The sequence below is a fragment of the Anarrhichthys ocellatus genome, unplaced genomic scaffold (genome assembly GCF_004355925.1).
Source record: "Anarrhichthys ocellatus isolate YVR2014 unplaced genomic scaffold, GSC_Weel_1.0 scaffold9, whole genome shotgun sequence".
In the NCBI taxonomy this organism is placed as follows: Eukaryota; Metazoa; Chordata; class Actinopteri; order Perciformes; family Anarhichadidae; genus Anarrhichthys; species Anarrhichthys ocellatus.
The window spans coordinates 8,196,619-8,222,392 of NW_022280039.1; the positions used below are offsets into that span (position 1 = coordinate 8,196,619).

The 25,774-nt window shown below is 44.4% G+C and overlaps 1 protein-coding gene across 2 annotated transcripts in view; it reads left to right on the forward strand.

Annotated features, from left to right (window-relative positions):
• The window catches only part of cux2b (cut-like homeobox 2b), a 51,107-nt gene that overhangs the window by 20,245 nt on the left and 5,088 nt on the right, over nt 1-25,774 (forward strand). For both annotated transcript variants that reach the window (XM_031849764.1, XM_031849763.1), the window contains 15 exons: nt 3,116-3,194; nt 11,841-11,981; nt 12,546-12,705; nt 13,322-13,401; nt 13,965-14,031; nt 16,319-16,367; nt 17,077-17,181; nt 18,737-18,928; nt 19,052-19,110; nt 19,214-19,262; nt 19,491-19,590; nt 20,055-20,684; nt 21,903-22,004; nt 22,157-22,992; nt 25,470-25,635. In XM_031849764.1, the coding sequence (XP_031705624.1) occupies nt 3,116-3,194; nt 11,841-11,981; nt 12,546-12,705; nt 13,322-13,401; nt 13,965-14,031; nt 16,319-16,367; nt 17,077-17,181; nt 18,737-18,928; nt 19,052-19,110; nt 19,214-19,262; nt 19,491-19,590; nt 20,055-20,684; nt 21,903-22,004; nt 22,157-22,992; nt 25,470-25,635 (2,815 nt within the window). The remainder of the gene's footprint in view (nt 1-3,115; nt 3,195-11,840; nt 11,982-12,545; nt 12,706-13,321; nt 13,402-13,964; nt 14,032-16,318; nt 16,368-17,076; nt 17,182-18,736; nt 18,929-19,051; nt 19,111-19,213; nt 19,263-19,490; nt 19,591-20,054; nt 20,685-21,902; nt 22,005-22,156; nt 22,993-25,469; nt 25,636-25,774) is intronic.

Sequence of the window (25,774 nt, forward strand, 5' to 3'; positions counted from 1 at the left end):
ACACACACACACACACACACACACACACACACACACACACACACACAAATATGCCAAAAAAAACTCAACAGAGAATTCAATCACATGTTGTGTACACTCTGGCACAGTTGCATATGCAGACATGCTCCAAGCATTCACACACTTATTTGCACACACACACACACACACACACACGCACACAGTGCAAGATCTGCCTTTACACCCGCCCGACACCCCCATCATCGTCACACACTCTAATCACCTGCATCATCACAACCCCTCCTCAAACAACCAAATCACAGGGGGTGGCAAACTGGTAAGGCAGGAGGAAAACGATGATTTAGAGTGATAATTGCATAATCACCAGTTGTGATAATTGTAATTGATGACTGCATAATTGCTAATTGCGCTCTTTATGGGAACCCCTCTTTTCCGTTGTCTCTCTGTCTCTCTCTCTGTGCGTCGCTCAGTTACCCTTCACTCTGCTTCCTCTGCTTCTTTCTACGTTTGTTCTCTCCCCCTTCATTTACTTCCCATGCTAGCTTGTTCTCACACTCTCTCAGAAGCACACAGTAGCGGGCACTGTACGTAGTCTCACAGGCTTATCGGTAAGTATTTCCCAGCAGCCTTGTCCCAGAGGCTGTGTTCTGCCCACTCGGTTGCTGCTTGAAGAGTTATGGAGGAGCGCTAACAGGTTTCCTTTGTCTCTTGCTACTCTTGCCCCAGGCTTTACTCCTGCTTGTAAAAGCAACCTGTGGTCGAGCCCATTCCCTCGGTAGCCATATCCTTTATCACAAAACGGGTGAAAACAAAGAATGCGCTGTGAGTCGGAGCCCGGACCAGAGCCATACCTCGCATCCAAAAAAGAGAAAGAGGAGATTCTCCAGTTGTAGTCCTTCCTCGAGTTGTACCTCTCTGTACAAGCACCCTCTCTGCTCGTATCGGTTAGCATGAGACTTCAGGCTCTGAAATCTGAAATGTGCTTGGCTGGAGGTGGATTACCATGGAGATGGGATGATTCCCTGATCAGCCCGTATTATGCACGACACCTCAGAGTGCTTTGATGATAGCAAGGGTTGTGGTTGGGAAGGGGTGGGGGGGGTATCTGTACGCATAGCGGGGCGCTAACGTGAGAAGGCATCAGGCAGGCGTGTGATTGATGTCTCTGCTAGTGTCTGTAGGCAGGTTAATGGTGTGATTGTGGAGGTAATCTCCGTGTTCTCTCGTTAAAGGATGATGGAGGGCCAGGAGACCCCCGTGCGTCTCTGGAAGATGGAGCCCTATAGCTGTTGCCTTCACAGGATCTCAGGCTTTTTACTCATGCAGTTGGGAGCCTCGTTTGATGTATATGCGTCAGAGGAAGCCGGGGCCAGCCAAGCAGACTGTCAGTGAAAAGTAGATGACTAGCACTGGGTTCAGCCACCCTGCTCTAGTGGCCATGTAGTTCAGTTGTAAACTAAAGGTTGTTAAAAGTTTGTCTGGATGTCACAAAGTGCAGTTGGAGCTTTGCTCATTGTCACCTTGAAGAGCGGAGGGTTGTTATTGGCTAGTGGGTGTCACAAAATTGCTCCTGCTCATAGAGAAAACGAAGCAAACATAAAAACCGACTCTCATCAGTGGGGTTAAAGCAAACCTTAGCTGAGCCAACACTAGTTGTTGATGTACTCATAACACCACATATAAAGCTGGAAACAGTGTTTATGGGGCCAGCGTGCTTCACACATTCTCACAGTTTGTGAACCAACATGCCAACATTAACGTCATGTCCTGGAAGGAGAGGGGAGATGAGTAGGGGGCAGATGGAGGTTGGTGTATCGGTGTGTGTGTGTGTGTGTGTGTGGGGGGGGGTTAAATTGGGGTATAGCTGAGTGAAACAACAGCAGAGTGTAGCAGGGAGCTGGCTGAGAGCTCCAGACTATTGCATCTGTATTGATTCGGCTCCAGCCTTTTCCATTTTCCATGAACTCCTCTGAGCTGCTCCAAGTGGGAGTGATGGGGGAGATTTGCTTGATCTTTATGATATTTTCTTTAAACATGATGCCGTCGTTATGCCTCCCCAGGGAAGACGCCAGCCATTTCCAGTAAATCAAAGGCTCTCCGTCCCTCGCTGTTTTCCACACACCTTATTTATAACCCCACTAAACAGCCCCAACACACCACCGCCATACTCATAAGGGTTGTCAGCCTCAGCAAAATGAACGGCTTTTCAAGTGTGGTCATACCGATGATGAGCAGCCTGGCTCAGCCATACCGCGCACTTGACCCTCTCGATGTGGAGTCCATTGAGCGGATCCGACAAATGCTGTAATCAACAGTGACAGAAATGACATAGACAATAGATGACAATAATTTGAAGTCCGTCTGCTTATGGAGTGGGGGGGGGGGTATCATTTGGACGAGCCTGATCTGATTTAGTGTTGCGGAGCAGAGGACGTCGAGAGGCAGCCACAGCGCGTCCTCTGACTCACAAACAGGGCCGAGGTCTTACTGGGAGCAGGGTAACCCACATAGCCACTAGTGCAGGTGCACCTCTCCATGGGGCCAGGTGGTGGCTAATTTGCTTTCTTTGTCCCTCCTAATGAATCGTTAATTGGTTTGCATCACCCGCCGAGCCGAGGATAGCAGGTGCCGAGTGCTGCTGGTGATGGAGGCCACCGTCGTCACTGGCGGGCCTTCTCGTGTACGCCGACACCTCCATTTAACAGGCCAAATGTCACCTCGTAACATGCAGCAGAGCTTGGCAGTTAAACAGGGCGGACATCGTCATAGCTTACGCCTTGTTTCTCTAGTTGTCAGTGCTTCTGTTAGAAAGAACTGCCTATGAGTTGGTCAATCTATGCACAACTTTAATTAAATGAACTGCACAGTATTCCTCCGTTATATGTTCTGAAGATGCAATACATATACAAGGCATGCAGGACTGTTTGTTTCATTTATTGGAAGGATGCTGTGAGGCTGACCTTTGCTCTCGTCACTATTGATTCATTGTTTCGCAATTTAAGGTTTGAAGGGTTTTCTGCTCTCTGTAAAAATCAACTAAATGCCTGAAATGTAAATATTCTGTGCACTGTGAGCCAGACATGTGCCGGGATAATATCAGTCGATGTTTACCTTAATGGCATCTTCTCCGCTGCAGGTGGTTGCTCTGAACAAGCGCAGCAAGGAGGCCGAGTCTGCGTTCCTGGGAGTCTACAAACAGCTTATCGAGGCCCCAGGTGAGTCTCCCACTAAGACCAGAGATGTGCATCTTCGCAAACAGCAGCAGCAGCAATATAAACATCACACTCGCACACATTACTCCTGGAATTATCTTTCCCCTTTCAAAGATCACTTCCCGGAGATCAACCCATCACTGGACCACCGTATACACACAGTGACATATCATGTTTATGTGAATACACCCAAACCCAAAAGTAATTTTCTTGCCATAGATAGATATGGTGCAACAGCACATGGATATAAGATACACAAAACCCTATACCCTGTGGCTCTTATCTATTTTTCAAAGTCTGTGCTCTCAGAGTGGTTTCCAAAACTCTGCGTGAGGCCACTTCAAAACCCAGCACTGGTCCTTGAGTGTAGCCTGGCTGAGGAGCGAACACATCCTTGAGGAGCTCTGCTGTTGATTGTGGAGGGCCAATTAAAATCCCTACTGAAGTCTGGCTTCATGTGGAACGCAGGCCTGATGAGGCCAATGGGGGAAAAGGGAGAGAGGGGCAAAGACAGTATGTTAGAGCGAAGGAAAGACGAATTGTGTGTTTATTCAGTTGTTATTTCAGTGCCGGGGCACATGTACCATATTGCTCTTTGTTGCAGGAGACGGCGGCAAAACGCAGCCCAATCTCAGTCTAGATCAGAGAAACACTTGTGGCAGGAGTAGAGAATGCTGTTTACAGATTCAATGAATACAAGATAAAAGTCTGCGTCAGAGAAATAGCGAGCAAGTGACTTTTAAAGGTCTCCATTTTTCCTTGAAGTCCCCTGCTTGATATTGCACCACCACCACGCACACAAGCGCAGACACACACACATACACTTTGAATGGAGTTATTTTCTTGATAAGAAATACCGTTCTTTGAAGATATATTCAGTTTGATTTTTTGACCTATACCTTTTATATGGAAGCCTTAATTCAAGCCCAGGAGCGTCTTGTGGGATATATTTAGTCATAAACCCCCCTCAAGTAGAGAATAGTCAACTAAGAGTTGTTGTGTTCAAGAACAAAGACTTTAACATAAGAAGAAAGGTCACTGTCACCATGAACTCTTATGTGTAAATAAAAAACTAAAGTAGTGTTTTCAAGGTACCTAATATTTTGTCTTTTCTGTCTCTTTATATACACAGTGTATGTGTGGTCATTCTTTTGAGTATACAGTAGTGGACCTTCCTGTGTCAGGTTGCATCAGGTGACGTAACACAACGAGCCTCCTACCTCCATTTGACCTTACCTTTACAAAGGGAGTCTGTTTCACCGTATCACTGGGAAAAAAGGGAGCCAGTTGTTTTCTTTCTCAGTCAGAGATTGCTAAACAGTGCTGGGCAACCGAATAAATGACTCTTTACTCAAAGAAAGGGATAATTTTACTTTGATAATGAACTTCATAATAATTACTCAATGGTATTATGGTATTTGGTTTAATAATGACTAAACAGCAGATGTAGTTACATTAGTTGTAGCCTACATTACTTTTCTCGTATATTGGATTACCATTTGCAAACCTGCATGCTAAGAAGACACAACATGTGAAAGATTGCTAGTTTCCACACTTCTACAACACGTCCTGTGATGTTGACCCAAAGCAGCACTTTTCCATGCACAACTTTAAATATGGCCGACAAAGACGATGACGAAGATGAAGTAGTGAAAGATGACAAGCTACGATTGGTCAGGGTCCAACTCGTGGTCCTTGTCTTCCAGCCAAGTCACAGCAACAATTCACGACGTATTGATTGCCTGATCTGACACAGATTGCATCACAAAAGGCAAAAATATAGCATTGGCCGATCCCGACATTTGTTTCTTTCATAGCCCCCCCCCCCCCTCCCCTTCTTCTCTGGCTGCAGCCAAACCGAGGTCAGACCACTGAGAGTATTTCTGTGTCCAGCCCAAGCAGCCTCTGCCATCTGTGAGGAGGGCCTACAGTATTCTGTGCCTGTTTGTCACTGTACATCTTGCTGCTGGTGTCCAAGGTCACAACTCCCCCGCTCTCCTGCCCACCCCTCGCTAGAATGGATGACTCCAGGTACACCGGAGGACAGTCATTTGGCTGTGGCCCCACTTCATTTCTCTCTACCCCTCAAACACAACAGCAAGCGTTCCCACCGTTCCCCCCAACAAATGCTACAGCTCATGTATTTTTAATCTTTTGACAGATGCAATTATTCTTTACACGCCGTGCTCGTTAATCTTAATGCAGTTATTACTATTCATTGCAGGACGTTTTTCCCCTCCTATTATTTCATTTGAAAGTGCCTCTCTCTCTACGTGTGTGTGCGTGCTCGTTTGTGTGCCGATGTTGAGGCCTTCGGTCCAATCAGAGCAGAGTTAATGAATGCAAGAGGCGAACAAGGAAAGAAGCTCAATATGTGACCTGTTGTATCTGGCTATCATTAACATCTGGTCACATATCAGTCACCCGCTTTGCCGTGCCCACTATTGAATACAAATAACGTATCCGATACATTTGTGAGATTCCAGCACGATAATGTTCCTCTTTGTTAATGCAAGATAACGCTGCTGTTCAATGGCAACTCGAACGCAACAGTAAACTCAGAACAGAAATAACTTCTTGATGCAAGTGATTAAAGTGATTTCTTGCCTTTTATGAGGCCCCTAAGACGAGATGTCAATCCACTGCAGTGTTTCATTAGCGCTGTATATTTTGATTTACATGTGACATCTCCCCATGCTGTGCACTGTAACTCCTACCCAGTCTGGGGCTTGAAAGAGGCCCGTTAACAGAGTTTCCCTAACAATGTTTATATCACCTCCGCACGGTTTTGATCAGTGCAGATAAACAAGTCCTGATCACTGAACGCTGAAAAACAGTGGCAGCTTCTGCCCGAATTCATCGGTTTCCCAGCGATGCACCTAGCTCCCTCTCTCTCTTTCTTCCTCTCCTCCTCGCCGTCTCGCTCTGCTCTTCTCTGCTGGAGTGTGCGAGTGTGTGTGTGGCGTTTGAACGTCTGCGTTTGTCCCCACCTCTGTGAGAGCAGCGAGGCCCCGTCGCCAGGGGCGTAGCCTTGAGACTGACGCTCCAGGTGTTTGCTCTTCCTCGCCTCCTCTCAGTGCACACACACTCATCCCTTAGGATCCACCCCACTCCCTCTCTCCTTTAGAACACAGCTCCTTTTATCTGAGCGGGGAGCTCACTGAGAGTTTGTGAAGATTCTGATCTGAATACACCCCTCTAAGTATGCGTGTGTGTGCGCGCGTGTGTGCGCGCGTGTGTGTGTGTGCCAGGGCCCAAGGCATGTCTGGGGTATTTGAGTCTTTATGTATGTGTGTGTGTGTGTGTGCAAAATGTTATGACAACAGTGCTTGCTAGTGGTGACCACCGGTACTGCGGAGCACAGCACAAGTGCAAGCAGCCTTTTGTCACATTAGGTCGCACGTCTTGTTGTGAAATGAGATGGTTATAAGTGCCTTACATATTCACATCAGATGTTTCCCTCGGCTATGAGATTATCAGCGCAGAACTCACTGACCTTAGTAATTCAGAGTCATTCAAATGCACAAAGAATAGTTGTCCTTCCTCAACCTTTCATGTACATAAGCAAGCACCAGCGAGAGAGGCCTGCAAGGCACAGCAAGCTGCCTTTATTGTAATTTTGCAGCTGAGTACCTACAGTCAGAATGAGAGGGAAGAGGGAGCACGGAGTGTGGCAGTCTGTCGGAGAATAAGGACGTATAAAAGCTGATGGAAAATGAAAGCTCTCTGGGCGGGACGAGATTATGCACAAGTGATTAATAAGAGCAGTAATAAACAAAGGCCCAGGAGATGTTTGAGGTGCTTAATAATGCATTATGTTCATAAAAGAGCTGGGCCTCTCCAACTGATCCCTGTGGAGTAGGAGACCCCAGAGGGACCAGGAGAGTGTGCTCTTAAAAGAAAGCAACTGTGTGTGTGTGCAGGAATGTCTGTATGTGTGTGTGTGTGTGTGTGTGTGTGTGTGTGTGTGTGTGTGTGTGTGTGTGTGTGTGTGTGCCTGGGAGCAGATAAGATGTAACCTTGGGATTCAAAAATGTATAGACTGGTGTATTTCTGAGGTTAATATATTGTGATTTGTCTCACTTTTCTCATAAATAAGAGACGTTTTATTTAAAAAAAAAATATCGACTGAAGTTTGGTTCGCATGTCATTGGCACTTATTTTTTTCACCGCGGCATCTGGTGTTAATTTTAAATGCTACCGAGCTCTGGCTCCGCTCTTTGTTCCGAGCTTTAAAAAATGTCTCGGTATTGATGTCATTCCTTCTCCGTCCTTCAGTCTGTCAAACAAAGACATGGAACAGCAACTGAAGAGAACAGGTTAAAAAGTTTCTCTTTCAGCTTTGTTTTGTTCACACACAAAAGCCGCCGCTTCCCGCAATCATTTCTTTCATTCCACCTATCTTTTTATTTTTGTATTTTTTCACTCCTCCTCCCAAAGCGGCACTTCAGTTTGCTATCTGAATATCAAATGCTCGTTGGTTTAAAATGCACCGCAAACAGTAAAGTCATGTTTATGAATTTGTTCCAAGCATTTTCTTTTCTCTAATCGAAACCAATACTTGACAGGCAGCAATTTATCCTACACACCTTGTATCGCTTTACATTGTCTGTGAAGGTGAAAATAAAGACTTAGTGTTCTCTCAACCTAGTTTTGGTTCTTGACAACAATATTACAGCAGAGTTACTGTTTGTTGCAGCAGCGGCAGAGCGTGTTTATGGACCTTGAAGTCCACTCAGAGGGAAAAAAACAAGACTGTTTTGAATGAAAAGAAAAAACCTTGGAGCACAGCCTTGTAAATTAATTTGTTCGTGTTGTATGATGGGAACACAGCTGGCCTCATTAACATGCGCACAACAAATAATTATAGTGTTTTTTTTCTCTCTCTTCAGCCAGCCAATGCTTGGCTAATGGGCTTGCTGGGTTAATTATGTCAGAGCGTAATTACACAGGGCCCAGGGAGACATAATGGTGCACCCTGCTGCGCCCACACCGCCTAATGATGGTGTATCGCTGACAGGGCCAAGATGGACCGCCCCGACACACCTGCTTGTCTTGGCGCACACCACCCTGGTCCACCCCCACCCACCTAGACACACATCCTGAACCTGTGCACCGTCTTCCCCGGTGCCACCTGCAGTCCGCTGAGCCGTCCGGCTTCTGACAGGCTTTGGCTCCTGCTCGCTCTGGACTGAAGGCTCACCCAGATACAGTAACTACCTCCCGCTTGGAGATGTGCAATAGCGCGGCAACGCAGTGACCACAAGGAAGCAGCTACAGGGTGGCAGCCTCATTATAGCTCAGTCGAAGTGATGAAACTCAATATCAATGCAGCTGAGAATGTGCAAAAACAATTAAAAAACTCATGCCAACAGTTGTTGGCTCTTAGAAAGTCAGGGTTTATCACAACTTGGCTCTTATTTTTGTACTTCTCTTGATACTTGATAACATTATAATTTCTAACTTTGAGGACACACACACACACACACACACACACACAGCAAGTTTGTAGTGTAGCAACTCTACACTACAAACGTTATTGTTCAAACTATTTTTTTAAATCACAGTCTAGTCCGTCTTCTATCTCTTGATTATCGACGTAGTGGGACTGAAATTCAGCACTGGACTTTCAGATGGAGAGGCCTGCGGTGTGAGCAAAACTTTGGCAGCAATTTAAACACTAATGCAGTTTTATTGTGGTATAAAGAGATTCTAATGATGCTGAAGACCTTCAACACATTTTTCCAATGTCCTGCCTCCTCATTCTGTATCAGCACGCCACCACTGCACTGAGTCTAAACAAGACCAGCCAGGCAAAGCAACATGAGTCACAGTTTGTCATGTTCACCATGAAGATGACTGAGCCAAATCAGCCTTCAACAAAAACGTTGATCGGTCCAGTTTGGGAGGGGCCGCTCGTCTCCCCGCTCATTATTGAAAGTATTACCTTGGCCCAGGCTGACAGGCAGCGTTCTGCTCTGTGATGTCTGCGGCTGTGAGGGCCAGGCCGGGCAATGCCACATACATTAACTACTGACATCAGACAATAATAAAAACTCTATGAAGACCGGCCAGTTCGGCCTGGAATGGATCGGCCTTTCGGGAGTCTTCCTGAACTTCCCGATGGCCGGTCCACCGCTGTGGATAACTTAAACTAATTTCAGTCAGTGGTGTATCTCAACCCATCCACCCTATTTCCTGATTTGTACGTCCATTTCAAATCTTCTTGTAAATTGAAATGAGCAGTCAGACGATCAGACAGCCAATTATTTGGAGTAAATAAAGGTGAACAGTAAAATGATTCCATAAACTGCCTGTTTTTAGACTTATGGTTTCTTTTCTTTTTTTATTCCTTCTGTACAGTATGGACCGTAGTTGCAATGAGGGATTTGAGTGTGCATACTTTCCAACAACACGTCTGATTGAGTGACTGCTTGAGTCTCTTGCCCCAATTGGACTTCGCTTCAGCATCGTCACCATGTTCCCAGATCTCAGACGCTACTATGAACGAGTGCGATGTTGTTATAACTGATAGAAGTGAAGGTCAAGACTACAATAAATATGACTCAAGTCGTAACAAACCAGAAATATCCTTTAATCTCAGGCTCATTGTTGAACCTCACCATGTCATTCTGCTCTTCTCAGTGGCTTCCTCCTTGTGTTCGCCAGAGAACATGATGTACGAAATGTCCCGTGATTTACGAGTTAAAACGAGCTGCTGTTGCCCGATCAGTTATCATGACCTCGGAGCAGACATCCAATCATCTATAATTAAGATAAGGGATGAATTAAAAATTGATCCGTTTATTTTGCCGCGAGAGGGATGTGACTCACCTGATCTACGCAATGCCTTCGTCAGCTGCGCTGTGTGTCTCTTGATTAACAGGAATGTGAGCGGTTGGGTTAATGCTGAATTCCTCTTCCATTCTCGGGTTTATTTGGTGGATTTACCATCAGAGCTGCTCTAAAAAGTGCTTCTTATTAGCCACATCAATTAGCTCTACTTTCCGAAGTTATCAGCAGTCTTTCTGGACTCCTTCAGTAACTGTAGATCCCGGGCCCTCAGAGAGTATCCCTGCTGCTCTTCTTTGACGGGGGTTAATTTTGTATACAGACTTAAGTTCTATCCCTTCACTTTAAAATTGACTTTACTTTACTCCCCTGCCACTGATTGATAGTCCCGGCTTGTCCATGTGTGAGAGATCCCTTACTATAATCTCTGTCCTTTGATCATTAGAAGTTGAAAGGATATATGGGAAAGAGGCTGATAAAGTGATTTCTGTGACAGTGGGTCGATGGAATAGCAGTGCTTTAAGTCATCCTGTTTGTCTTAGAAGAGCGCTGCTCTTAATAGTGATGTCCCTTGTGACTGATGCAATATCTCCACGGCTGGTGTAACAATGAATGCAGACAATGTTTGACTGTAAACGGTCCTGGGAAAAATAGCTCGATCAATTAAATGGCCCAAAATGTTTGTCTGATGAAAATGTAGATATGGTGAGCTGCAATGTACGGCCAGGATTTCAACAAATTGCATATTTTGTTTTGGCTCTCTCTGATGAGCATTTTTTTTTTTTTTTGTGCCCTGCCGGCTCAGAGTTTGCATTCTCTCTGTGGCATCTGGCAAAGTTTAAACGTCTGTGGCTCCAACTTCTTATGAAAAGTCACTTCAGTCAGTGCCCAAACTGAAGAAGGGATCCAATTGGGTTCCACACAGAAGTCTAAGATGAGTGGATGAAAGCTGTGGGAGAAAAGTTTGTGCAGCAAAGCAGCGATTTTCCTCCTCTTTTAGAGTTTTGAAGGGCTCCGGTGTGTGTGTGTGTGCGTGTGCGTGCGCGCGCTTGGCTCTACATCTTGCCTCCCCCCTTGTCAAGGAGCTCCCCTGAGCTTCCCTCTCTGTGCTTTGGCACTAGAAGTCACCTCCTTTGGTGTTCGGCAGGCAGGTACACAACAGGAGCAGCTCTCTCTCTCTGAGCTGTTGAACTTTTCGGGAGGGGAAGAAAGGGAAGAGGAAGATTAAAAACAGCCCTGTGATGTGGAGTGCCGAGCTGCCTCCTGAGAATTCCTGGCATAATAATTTAAATGATCAAATGATACAGAGGAGACTTGTTAGCTGAGAAACAGCCTCCTAGTTGGCCCCATGGGCCCGGTGCTGCCGCGCATGCATTGCAAAACAGCTCTTCTGTTGTGCTAAAGAATCCCGCTTTTTTTTCTCCCCCCTTTTCAGGAGCAGACTTTTTCTACACTTTGCCTAGGTGTATACTTGGGACTTGAGACTCCGTCACATATTCATGGCAATCTTTTTTGTCTTCTTTTCCATTCATCAGCACATGAGAAGACTCATTAGAGTTGATTTCAGTACATGTGAAGGGTCGGAACGGCACTTGTGTCATTAGGTCCAGCCTGTGAAATTTTCAAAGGCGACTGAGTGGGGAAAGTGTAAGAGTCACTCTTTGGAAACAAGTCTCAGTGGAATAGTGTGTCTCTGTTGAAACTGCGATGCAGGAAAGCTCTGTAAAGTGCTTTACACGCAGCGCACACAGTAAAACAGCTCTTTTTCTTCTTCTTTTTTTTAAAAGATCATGTATAGATATCACATGAATCTTGGGAGCTGTTTCTGCAGAGATTTGTTTGTGTCTGTTCTCACAGATCCAGCACCTGTGCTGGAGGCCTCACACACCCTGGAGGAAAGGCTGCAGCACCTTCACAGTTCGGCCCCAGACAGCGAGGCCCTGGTACGAGAGATCAGCGGGCACTGGAAGAAACACCTGGAGTGCCTTGAAAAGACAGGTCAGGCTAAAATTATCTACATCAAGGAGCAGTCCCACTTGAATGCAATTTATATTACTGCAGCACTGAAGTGGCTGCTACTGTACAGAAAGTGCTGGGAAGTTAATTTAAATGTACCAGGTCTTAGGAAGGCTGCAAATTGCACCAGCATATCTTGGAGAAATGTGAAAAATGGTCTGAAGCTGTGAGCAGTTTTGTGTAGGCACTTCGGTTGAAATAAAATAGTCCTGATAAAGAAACTGCTCACAACAAGGTCTGTGGATTATCCTGAGTAAGCGGATCATGATGTCTAATAAGAGATATGTCTGTAGGGTTTTTCAAATGTATTGTTTTGGTGCTTTGAGCACCACAAGCCGAGTATCTAGAGGCATCTCTACGGCCAATATCTCCAAAACTAGACAACTCACACCAAAACACTCTAAATAGATAAATAGCCCTACAGATGAGGAAGCATATGTATTTTTGATTTGTAAGGCGACTATTTCAAATTTCACGTTTACCCGTTAGTATCAGATCACGCAGCTAATGTTGGAGAACTAATGCCTTCCTTTCTCCTCCACACAGAGCTGTCAGAAGACAGTCCAGCAGTCTCAGGGGCAGCAGTGACAGAGGAGGCCCCAGAATCCAGCTCTCCAGCCTTCCTGATGACACCTAACAGCACACCGGCCCCCGGGGCCACAGGCTCCCCGCAGCAGAACTACCAGGACCGAGCTGAGAACCGAGGGTGAGAACCAGAACCACTCCCTGCCTTTTACTGACCATCATGAGTGATTTACATTAGGTTTATACATCCAAAATGTAACGACACGAGTGAACCCCCTTAAAGGTTCAGTAGGTCACTTTAGTCACTATATCCTATTCTATTCAAGCTACCTACTGAACCTTTAATGCGTAAACCAATCCCTACAGCACAGAGCAATGACATTTGATTAAGATATTATTTTTGGTATAATATGAAAGATTGCCAAGGCTAACCCTTAAACGTTCCAAACCTTCTTTCAATGCAGAGATGTTGTCAGTCTATGTTATTGCTGTTTAAGGCAACAATACTACATTTTTAATGATATAAGAAAAATTAAGAGGATAATTTGTCTTCTATCTGTAACCCTGTACAAAAATGCCTCAATGTCCCCCATTTAGCTGGTCCTGGAGACATGTTGGGTTGTAGTCACAGCAACATTGAAAGGTTTTTAAAATCTGTCTTTGTGAACTTTGTCACACTTGCTGTTTCTCGCTGGTAGAAGGGTGGGATTAACACGTTTTTTTTCTGTCTCATGGCATTAAGTTGCTTTAAATACGTAGCCGTGATGTAGAGAAATAACAGTTTTTTTTTCTCCCAGGGAGGAGGAGGAGAGCACCAATGTTGGTTTGTCTGACAGACTATCAGAGGCCGAGGAGAAGATCAAGGTTCTGCATTCATGTAAGTGGTTTAAACACTGACACGTACTGTAGCTGTTACATTTAATTTCAACCTGAGCCAGTACATGTGCGCTTACTGTGAACTGAAACACAGAAGCACTCGCTGCTTTGTTGACAAAGGTTCAAACTGACACATCTATGAATTCAATTTTGTTTTCATCATGTGTAACAGTTTAACATCCTCTTTCAATGAATTCTTTGACTGTTCATGGTGTCCCCACGTCGGCAGTGTTTGAAGTAAGATTGACTTGTATTTTGAAAAGACTAGAGCAGAGCGCGTTCAATATGCAATGGGCTCATTGCTTGGCCTTCGATATGGCTGCTTGCAGTATTTTTGAAAACTACTCATCCAAACAAGTTCAAACACAAGACTGCACTTCCTTGGGTCATCAGCAAGACACCCGCCAAGTGTGAAGTCAATCGGATGAACGGTTATCAAGAAAATTCGGAGGACAGATCCAAATTACATCGGCAAATGTATTCAGTAATGTAGCTTTAAGGTCATGGTTCATGTGTTTTCTGTCAGTTAATATCTCACGTTTCCTGCTGTCTGCCTCTCACCAGCTTTGGACACTGCACAGACAGAGCTGCTGGACCTGCGGTGTAAATACAACCAGGAGATGACGAACAAGTAAGAGTCTGCCTCCGATATTACATTTTGTGTCGACGTGACCGTACCACATGTTTCTGACACACTTTTATATGTCTTCGCCCCTCCCTCATGTCGTCGTGGGCACTGCCATCCTCTGTGGCCTTCCTCACTGGCGCTCGTTGTAGCATTTCAAGTCTTCTTTGTTTTGCCTACATGGACTCATGTCCAGTGTAGAGCTGAGGAATGCCATTGTAAAGGCAGAGAGTGACTCAGCCACTAATGCAGGTCGATGAGAGAGTTCTTGTGTTTGCCTTCACTGGCAGCTGGGCCATGACAGCCCTCAAGAAGAATTGCTCCATTTAAAGATTGCTTCAGAAAACACTCTACCTTGTCCTGGTCTTTGAGCGCAATGTATCCACCGCACGCCTGAAATGAATCTGAGCTTGTATGAAGGATGTCGATAGACATTCAAAGTAAACACTCCTTTGTTTGGGTTGTGCTCCAGAGCACAGTCAGCCGCTGCTAATGGATTTTCTCCCAGGCTTAATCCATGGCGCAATTGAACTGATGTTTCTAGACCCACTGCCATCCATTTTGTTGGATTAGACACATTTTCAGTTTGGGCTTACCTTTTCGTGTGCCGCTGCAGTTTGAAAGACCATCTCTGTTATGTTGTGTGTCATACCGTGTGTGTGTGTGTGTGTGTGTGTGTGTGTGTGTGTTTGCATTGTCCTGGTCAATTTCCTCCGTGCCCGACCCCAGAGCTCCAAGCTGCAGTTTTCCCTCCCTGACCCTGAGCCTCTGAACGCCGGGCCGGCCTTTATTACTCTCACTGACTGTTTCCTCAACGTTGATAAGAAAGACAATTTGTCTGCTTCGGCTTGAGTAGCTGAGCAGGTAATCAATACAAAACATTTTCCGTACTGCACAAGTTCATTAAACGTGGAGCTGACACCTGTTAGTGTTTGCTGTCAGCGGGGCGCCATCTCTTCTGGCCTTATTGATGGGACCGGGGCATCACCGAGACCCTCTGAAACCAGGGCTGCACCACACAACACTGAGAATCATTAATACTAGCAGGTTTGGCTTGAGACTGTTTCACTATCCGACTGATTGCACATGTCGCTGTAGATATACTGTAGTATTGTCTTTTTCTTTTTTGATCGTAATGATTCCATTGGATCACTAATACTCCAGGTAACTATGCAGCCTGATGTGAGACAATAAGAGCAGTCAAGTGCAAACACGAAGGATGATGAAGGTTCGGCTGAATGTGGTTTCTTTAATGTGGATTTAAAAAAGTCTAATATGTTCTTTGAACACATTTTTCTTTTGGTTAAAAGGACTACCATGTCCCGAATCTCAAGAAAAACCTATGTACATATATTTAAATCAATCACAGCATCCTCGTTAATTCATCCCTATCTACCTTTTGAAAAGCAGGTCCCACGAGTGCAAAATGAAACTGTTGAACTTCAAACAAACCTCATGAATAATCCTGCTGAGTTTCTGTTTAAATTAGACTACTCTGGTTGTGGGATGTATGAGTTCTGAGGATATGAATCATACGTACTGTACATCTATGGAGAGACATATGATTAAGGACACAGGGGTCATTTCATCTGTGCTGTTCCTAAGTATCTGTGATTTCCAGTGACCTGTAGGACTTTATAATCAACCATTACACACAAATTACACTTTTTGGATTATGATATTTGTTATACTCAATATCTTAATGTGATTTTAGTTTTTGTATTTAATATTTCTTTAAGTTTTCCTAATATTTTGTACAAAGCTTTGAAATCCTGTAGGGTGATAAGTATACTGTAATTGAACAGTTCAATGAACTGATTCAAATATACACTTTTTTGGAGGCTGGTAAAATGTTTCCCATGGAGGTGTGTGTGGTTACGCTGCAGGAATTTGGACTTATGACCTCATTATTTCTTAAATCCTGGCTACAGTTCCGCTGTATGTTACTGAAGTGTCAACAAAGGGGCAGTGATATTATTATTTGCCACTTTATTCGGTACACCCAAAACTAATGCAACAGTCCCACACTGAAGATTTTAGTTTTGGTTTAAAATAACAGAGGTGTTGATTCAACTGTTTGACCACTTTGGAGGCTGTGTAACTGTACACTGTTATACTGTGAGGTATTTATTTACCCTCATTGACATACATGTGGTGGATAAAATATTAGAAACACCTCTGAGTTTAACAAGAAGAAAACAAAGTCCTTTATTAACAAAACTTGTGATAATATAATAGATGTGACCATGGCTCAGTAATCCTGCGGTTATCTGACCGGGTGTGTTTGTTCCAGGGCGGAGGAGGTCGACGCCATCATGGCAAATCTTGAGAAAGCAAACCAGGTGAGTACAGTCTTCCTCTGCACTTCTCTGATTGAGATGCTCCTTCGTTAAGTAATCACTCCTGTAATCAAGCCTCGGCTTTAATTAGACACCCTCCGTCCTGTGTCCCCCTCCCTCCCCCCCTCCTCTTCTTCCTCCCACCTACACCTCCCCTCCCATGAGTGTGTGATTAGCGAGTGTAAACCTGAGCCCCTGTCGGTGGGCGCTATGGCAGCACGGCTCCACTCAGCAGACAACAGTAGACTGCCGAGCGCGATTGATGCCGGAGCGCCAAACGCCAGGGTTCTTAGTTATCTCACTGCATTGATTGCTTCCTTTCCTGGTGATACCTCTTTTCTTCTGCTCCTTTCTTCTCCCCTCTGCTTTCCTCTCTCGTGCTCTTTTTCTCCCTCTGCTGCTCTCTGCCAGCAGCTCCTAGATAAATGTTCTCAAAATGAATCATTAATTAGCAGGCCGGGTGTGACAGAGCAGGTAAACAGTTTGGGGAATAAAGTGGGCTGACTAAACAGCCCCCTCAGCAGAATAAACCGAGTGGCTGCACTCGTCTGCGCGGGCCCCTATACTCAGGTTTTTCACTCGGCTCTAAAATCTCAGAGCAAGGACGCCCTCTTTGATCTATGTGTATGCTCTCACCTTGATCATCTCATTAGCCAATTGATGCGGCCGGTCTACGAAAACGGTAACGCTGTGATGCCATGTCTGTGCACAGAGAGCGGAAAAGGCCCAGAGGGAAGTGGAGAGGCTAAAGGAGCAGATAGCCAGTGGCCAGAGAGCCACGACAGGGAGCTGCCATCCAGCAGAGGGCACTAGCAGGGTAAGAACCACCTGACCCCATTATTTGATTTTTGACCACATGTATTCTGTGGTGGAATGTAACTGAACCTACTCAAGTACTGCACCTTCGTACAGTTATAGGATACTTGTACTTTACTTCGTTACTTCCATCTTATGCTACTTTGTGATTCTACTTCTCTACATTTCAGAGAAATTATTGAACTTTTAGTCCACTATATTTATCTGACATCCGAGTTACTTATTACTTTTCAGATTTTACAATAAGACGACCAGCTGCAACGTTAAAATTCTGCTTGCATGTTAATGCATCACTGATGATAATACCATATATATATATTGTATAATTATATAATCTTTCATAATATAATACAAACAAGTGGCATTTTCCTGCATTATGTGTACTTTTACTTTTGATACTTTAAGGACATTTGGATAATAATGCTTCATACCTTTACTTCACACACTTCTGCACATAATGGAGTGCTTATAAATTGTGATGATGCTACTTTTACTTAAGTAGAGGATCTAAGATGTTTGTTTTCATGCCTCCGCACCGGCAACAGCTGTGGCCAGAGGTTGTTTTTTTTCGGGTTGTCCCTCCGTCTGCCGTGAATGCGATATCTCAGGAACACCTGGAGGGAATATCTTCATATTGGCACAAGCATCCACTTGGACTCAAAGATGAACTGACTCGATTTAGTCAGTAGGAACTCACACAACACATTTTTTGGCAATAACTCAAAAACTAAAATGCTAATTATGACAATTTCAGTGTCAAAGTGTCTAATAGGATAAAATGATGATATTTTGAGACGGACTTGGCTGACGGAGGCACACAACCGCAAGGCTGTTATTCTAGATTCTTATTTTTGACAGCTTTTAGGATACTACACATCATTGTTTCTGCCACTTTGTAGTTTACTTCCTCAGTCAACAGTATGTCCACTGTGGTGATGTTTGTCCCCTCGGCTTTATTTTGAAGTTTAAGGTGTTGCTGTAAGTGGTGCATAATGAAAATATAGATTTATTTTTAGACTGAGACTTAGAGTTTATTCCCCAATGACTCCTCAAGGACCTATATAGACATGGATTTACATGTGCAAAAGTAAATAACAGCAACACCCATTGCCCAGTACAGGACAAATACAACACAAGAAAAAAATATATAAACAAAAATTTTTAAGAAACTGAACAAGATTGGTTAACTTAACTGATATTAAACATATAGTTTAAGGTCTTAAAACATCATAAATATCTCCTCTTTGAAATTGACAAACTACGACTAACACACCTAAATGTAGACAGATTTCTTGTGTACAACGCATCGGATTAAAAAGTCAGCATGTTACATCTACTACCTTTTTGTCAGGTACAGTCACTATAGAAAAATTTAAATGCAGTATTAATGGTTACTTGAAGTGAAATTCTCTCACTTTCCAACTGCCGGAATTATATCAACACTGCGGAGGTTTTGATTCACCGGCTGGCCTCTCACCTTTTCTCCCACCCATACTCCTTTTATCACATTCTTTCCCCTCCCTCTCTCATGCTTTGTCTCCTTCTCACCCTGTCAGGAGAAGAGCGAGAACGGCGAGGTGTTGCCCTCCCAGCTGGAGGCTGCCTTGCTGGCTAAAGACCGCGAAATCCTCCGACTTCTAGAAAATATTCAGCGACTGCAGTTCACGCTACAGGAAGTCCAAGAGACCTCGGCCAATCAGATCCTAGAGCTGGAGCGCCAGCTTGCCTATAAGACGGAAGCTATCGAGGTGAGTGGCTGCGACATGTGAGAGGTGACAGAACACGGCGAACACCTTCCTCAGTCCTCTGATAACTAATGAGACCCTCATTAACATGAATTAAAACACGCTGCTTCTGTTTTTCCATTTCAGAGATTAGAAGCTAAACTGCAATCCCAGATGGACTATGAAGAGATTAAAACTGAACTCAGGTGATCATTTTAGTGTAGGCTGAATGTGTTTAAGTCATTCACAATAATGTGACATTTAGTCCCAAAAAAATGACTTTCTCTGCACGTTTGCTTCTGTCCGTAGTATCCTAAAGGTCATGAAGATGGCTTCAGCAAATGGCAGCTCGTCCCAGGTATATATATATATATATGCTCCTGCACCATTTCAGTTTTAACCAGACTTTCTCTTAGACCTCTGGTTTCTTCTTAATGTTCTCTTGGTGTCGGGGAAGAAAAACTACAGCAGTGCCATTGAATGCTCCACTGATCGTCATCCATTATAAGGATATCTACAGCCGCTGCAATTGATTAATCGAAAATTAACAGCTTTTGTTCTTGTGTGTGTTTTTGTGTGTGTATAGGATTCTTCCAAGGCTGTAGAGGCAATTTTGCTGCATAAAGAGGCCTTTCTTCCTTCTCACAAATACCTGGTGGATAAGGCCCACATTTTGCACAGCATTGGTAAACTAAATGGCTCTCACGTTTGATTGTTAAATGTAGTTTAAATAGACAACCGAACAATTCTTAACGAAAAAGAAGCAAGTTTCTAAAAACTCCCCATAATTCAATGACTGCTTGGTTCTCATTGGTCAGTCTCAATCAATTCTGGACTCAATGCTTAAATCTCTTTGCATAAACTGAGCCTGCAAGATGTACTAGTTTGCGCTTACAAGGATAGAAAGCAAGTGAGTCAATTAATTAAACATCTTGGAGCGCCTTAGTAGCCGAGTGGTTACAGCGCATGCGATATAACAGCAATGTCCCGGGTCAGATTCCAGCATTGGGACGTAGGTTGCATGTTATACCCTTCTCTCCCCTAAAAGCTACTGAATTAATGAAATATCTGCTATCAGCTAGATAATAATTACTAGGTTTGTTTACACTTGTACTAACCAGCATGTGTTATACTTGCTTTCTGTCACCAGATGATGACCATTCTGAGGATGCAGGTAGGGAGACTGGCAGGCCGCCCGGCTCCCACTCGTCCTCCTCTCATGCGGATGGCCGTCCCTCCCCCAGCCCCGGTCTCCCCACACTGGACGGCTCCTCCTCCAGCCACGATCTGCCCCGTCCATTTTCCGTGTCGCCATGCTCCGGGGACAGACTGTCAGGAGACCACATCCTTCACAAGCAGCTCCTCTCCCCACACTTTAAAAAGGAGGGCCTCGTGGCTTTTCCCACCGCCCTCTATGCAGCCAAAGTCGCCCTCATGTCAGCCACCCAAGGCTCCGTGGGGTCGGGCAGCGTCGACGCCGGCCTGCCCAGCGACCAGTCAGAAAGCGGCAGCTCGACTGCGGGAGACGATGACCAAGTGGACACGGCAGAGATTGCCTTCCAGGTGAAGGAGCAGCTGCTGAAGCATAACATCGGCCAGCGTGTGTTTGGCCACTACGTGCTGGGCCTCTCCCAGGGCTCGGTCAGTGAGATCCTGGCAAGGCCCAAACCCTGGAGGAAGCTGACTGTGAAAGGCAAAGAACCTTTCATTAAGATGAAGCAGTTCATCTCCGATGAACAGAACATCTTAGCACTTAGGACCATCCAGGTCCGACAGAGAGGTGAGTGGAAAAGACAGTGACAGAAAATGTATGCAGGTTCAGGTGAGAATGAAAACGCTCTATTTGTATTTGTAGCCTGAGCAATAAAGATGGATTTTAAATATTTCTAAACCATTCTTTTGGAAGTGTGAATGAAATGTCATTCATATTCACCCACTGCATTTACAATGACAGTTAAAGGATGAGTCTGGTGATATTCTATATATTTCTTAATGCCAACAAATCTATGAATAGACGAAAACCAACAATGAATTTATCTGACTAAGAAGTATTGTGTGTGTAGCCAAAGCCTGATAAATCTCCTTCCTCTGTGCTCCATTGTTGTCCACAAACACATCCCTGAGCCGCACTGCTGCACTGGATGACAGGTTCCTTCATTGTCATGAACATGGGCTCTGTAGTTTATTTTGACTCAATCCCACATACAGCATCCTGCTGCTGGAAATACTCACTAGAACAACAAATATTCATTCATCCGCAGCTGAATATAGTCCCCAACAAATAAAATATTTACTCTTGTTTGAGCAACGTTTGCTAAAATCTATAGTGCCCAGCTGTTGGAAGAGAGCCTTTTCTGAGAAATGAAAGTATATATTTGTGACCCTTTAAAAAAATTAACATCTTTAGAAAATGTATGTACTTAGCTTTGGTCGTGTCATGGCATTTGTTGGCAATAAGAAAAATGTAGACTCATGCTTTATACTTTAAGTGGAGTTAAAGTCAACAATTAGATTTACATTTACTCTCACTCTTGTTCTGTCTTGAAAATAAAAGGTTTAGATAAAACAAGTGAAACAGGTCTCCATAGGTGGCCAAAGCTACCAAAATAAGATATACAAAAAAAAAGTTGCTGTGAGAGTTTTCAAGGGACGTACCAACAAGTTTTTAGAGCAGATGTAATTATGCCATCTTGTTTTGGTGGCTCAGTTTCTGGACCTGTGTACGTTTAAACCCTCTAATCTACTTGGACCTCATCCTTGACTTCATCGCGGCTTCCTCTGCCATGTTTGTAGTGTTACTTTTAAACTTTGTTTTCTCCCTAGATTCACAGCGTTTGAAAGTTGAGCTTCCCGTATACTGCAACCTCAGACAGCACGCGCTCAAAGGCAGCCATTGATCTACCAGTCAAAAGCAAAGCCTTGGAACTGCTCTCTGATCAACCATCCCACTCATCCCCCTCCTCTCTCCTCTATCTCTTTCTGTTACCCTCTGTGGCAGGGAGCATCACTCCGCGCATCCGAACTCCTGAAACTGGGTCAGACGACGCCATCAGGAATATCCTGGAGCAGGCCAAGAAGGAGATCCAGTCCCAGAGGGGAGGTGAGGATGGAGCTGCGAGTCATACGTCATAGTTAAAAGCCATATTGATTGATTTTCTTTTTTTATCAAATACGATGAATTTTCTTTGCATCTAAATTGGAGAGGCGAGTTGAGAATGCGTCAGTGTCAGAGTGTGGGTCTTTCTTGTTTAGGTGAAGGCAAGTCGTCTCTGAACAGCTCATCAGGCAGAAGCAGTAACGGGCCGGGCAGCAGCTCTGACGAAACCATAAAGAACATCCTAGATCAGGCCAGGAGGGAGATGGAGGCCCAGCAGCACGCCCTGATGGAGATGGAGGCCTGCGGGAGGGCCCCGACTGCCAGCTCAGGACCTCAGGTAGAGCGTCTGGGGCCCCCAGAGCGCTCCAGGGGCCTGCCTCTACCCATCTCCATCAAACAGGAGGAGGGAGGCTGCGTTACAGTCTGCATGGCCAACCCCATCCGCAGCCCCCAGACGCCCCTCAGTGTCCTCTCCCCGGCCGCCTTTGTCCAGAACATCATCCGCAAAGTCAAATCAGAGATCGGTGAAGTGGGCTCCTACTTCGACCAGCACTGGTCTCATGAGCGAGGCTCAATGGTGATCAGTGGCGTAGGTAGCTCCCTGCCCTTCAATTCAGTCTCTCCCTCCTTGTCTTCCTCCTCTTCCGGGCCCTCCGCTTTGCCCCGGCCCTGGCCCCGTCTGGAGAACGGCGAGTGTTGTCCCCCCAACAGCGAGGAGGCCTCCGCTGCTGAGGACGAGCTGGTGCTGGGCCGGCCGGTGGAGGTGAAAGTGGAGTCAGACACATCGGTGAGTGGAGAGTCCCCTGGGCCCGGAAGGCTTTCCTACTACCCGGGGTACATCCCCCGAGCCCTCAAGCCCACCGTGCCACCGCTGACTCCAGAGCAGTATGAGATGTACATGTACCGAGAGGTGGACACCCTTGAGCTGACCAGGCAGGTGAAGGAGAAGCTGGCAAAGAATGGCATCTGTCAGAGGATCTTTGGTGAAAAGGTCAGATGTTGCTCTTTATCATTTAAAAAACCCCTCATGCATGCGGCAACACAAGCAGCCTGCTAATGCTCTGCTGAATCTGTTCTTACTGCGATAAATGTGGAAGGCATGAGAACAATCACGTTGTAATGAGATACAATAAACATTTTGGTATATTGAATTGACTAAATTATTTTTTAGGTAATAATGATAATATTAATTTGTCTGTAATGATTTGCAATTTGCAACCCAAATTGTAAAGTCAGTTTTGCTTTAAGTACCTTCCCCCTTGTCTGTCACAAGACGCACCATGATCAAGGTTTCACAAACCGGAGCATCTCCACGGACAGGCTTGTTTTTTGTCACAGATACCGAGCCATGAAAAAGTATTCGCCGTGTATTGCATATTTGTCACACAGAATGTTTTCAGATCTTCAGACTGTGTGTAATATTGACCAAGGTCTTCTGACTAAACACAACACACATTTTATTATTTATCTAATGCAACAATCAGATCATCCATGTGAAAAAGTAATTGCCCCCCTTTTAAATGTAATAAAAGGCTGCACCACTTTAGCAGCAATAACCGCAGCCGGGTTTTATAATATGATGTCAGGTTTTCACTCACACACAGTGGAAGAATTTAACCTGGTCTTTATGCAGAAAGACACGTTAAAAGTGAAGCACGCTGCAAAACCTGTTTTGTTTTTTCAGCATCTCCGATCTGTTTTTGCGGTTTGGATCATTATCTCGTGCTATAAGAGTTCGGCACTGGGCAGAGTTCATGCTTCCCTTAATAATAACAAGTCTAATAACATCATGTTTGACTGTTGGTATGATGATCATACCACAGTGGCTTCAGGTACAGCTCTGCGTATCTCAGCCCTATTGGATTATTTGTTATACCAGGTATGCTAGAACCTGCGTTGTCTGAAAAGTTCCACTTTTTACGAGTCTTTCAGGCCATTATCCTAAAAGCCTTCCGGGCTGTTCTGCATGTGAGAGAGCAACGGTTTCCACTTTGCTACTCTCCTTTGAATCCTATTTTTTCCATCCCTCTCTTATTGTGGAGCCATCAACTGTCTTCAGCTGAGAGTTCTGCATTTCTTTGGATGTTCTGCTGAGATCTTTTGTGACTTCCTGGATGAGTGTCCTTGTGGAACCTCTGGGACTCTGGCCACAAGTTTTACCCCAACACTATATTCTGCACATGAATAGCTCTCACTGTGGTTAGAGATAGAGTCAACTTTATAGTCCGAGAAGGGGAATTTGACTTGGGCACAGTGCTACAGTCCGTTGCTTAACGTAAAATAAAAAACATCACAAAAACAACAGCCATCTTAGACCATAAGAGAGTCCTTGACATTGACAGCACGGCAGCTTAAAAAAGAACCTGTAAGAATAAAGTGCTAAAGAGTTAAAGCACTTGTGTATTTGTCACACACGCGTACGTCTTTCCAGTCTGTACGATTTTCATCTATCATGGAATTTCCTTTGTGGCACAGTGTGCTTGTAAGAATTTTGTGGTGATTAATCGACTCTGATGGTAAGATTTATTATAAGTATTCAACTGTGTGTCTGCAATTCAATCATCTAAATCTTGTTATTAGTCGAATGTGGTTGATTCAGTAACAAAATCTGAATACTTTTTTAAATGGGTGGTATCAGTGTTGGATAAGTTTGTTCCTTAAAATGAAGGAAATCATAATTAAAAAATGTATTTTACTTTAGTCAGATGTTAAAATCTATCTAAAATATTATAACCATCCACTGTAACAAATATGCAGCCGAAGAGGAAATGCACAAAGCTGCCTTTTATAAGCATTGTTCCTGAATTGAGCTTCTCTATGTTTGTACAAGTATCAGGTTTTTTTGTTCCGCTCCAGAAAATATGTCTTTATTTCCAGAAAATCCCATCGGGTGTTTTCCTACACGCCTTTGTTATTTATCACATCCTCTGTGGAGTAGATCAACACGTTTAGCTTTCATGGTGCAGATTTTATTTTGATGATATTAAGGGTTCGAGTCTTGATTCTCCAACTTGAGACTTTTCCGTTCGAGGTATTCATATTTGTAAAGACTTGACTGTTGACCAAGTTTTCTGGCACATTCAGGTGTGTGTTGAGATTTTATCCATGTATTGAAAAGAAAATATAGAAGAAAAAAATAACATTAATAAAACATTTTTTGTTTGTTCATGTCCAGACATATTCTCTTAGTGAATTCATTTATGATCATACTCACAGAAACCATCAGCACTCTACTTCACCATGGATTTTTTTCATCTCCATAAACTGCATCTGACAGTATTTGAATAGACTCAAGCTAAACATTTATGATGTGCTGCTTCCCTCTAGTGGTTGTTTGCTGAAAGTGTATCACTGAGGCAAACATATTTTTCTTGTGTGGTAACAATTTGGAAAATCAATCATTATTTACACATGTGTTGTTAGCAGCACGTGTAGGTACGACATATTAACCCGTATGGTATTACACAGGTGCTGGGGCTTTCTCAGGGCAGCGTAAGCGACATGCTGTCTCGGCCCAAACCCTGGAGCAAGCTGACCCAGAAAGGCAGGGAGCCCTTCATCCGCATGCAGCTGTGGCTACTGGACCAGCTAGGCCAGAGCCTCAGCCAGCCCCCGAACCACGTCCACGCTCTGGGTGAGACTGCAGTTAACACACACACTCACATCAAGCATGAAGCACATAATGCAATCAAAAAATGCTGAATTAAAAAACATTGATGCAGTATTTAACCCTACATAGTGGGACTTTGGTTACATGTAGGCTATAGACTTAC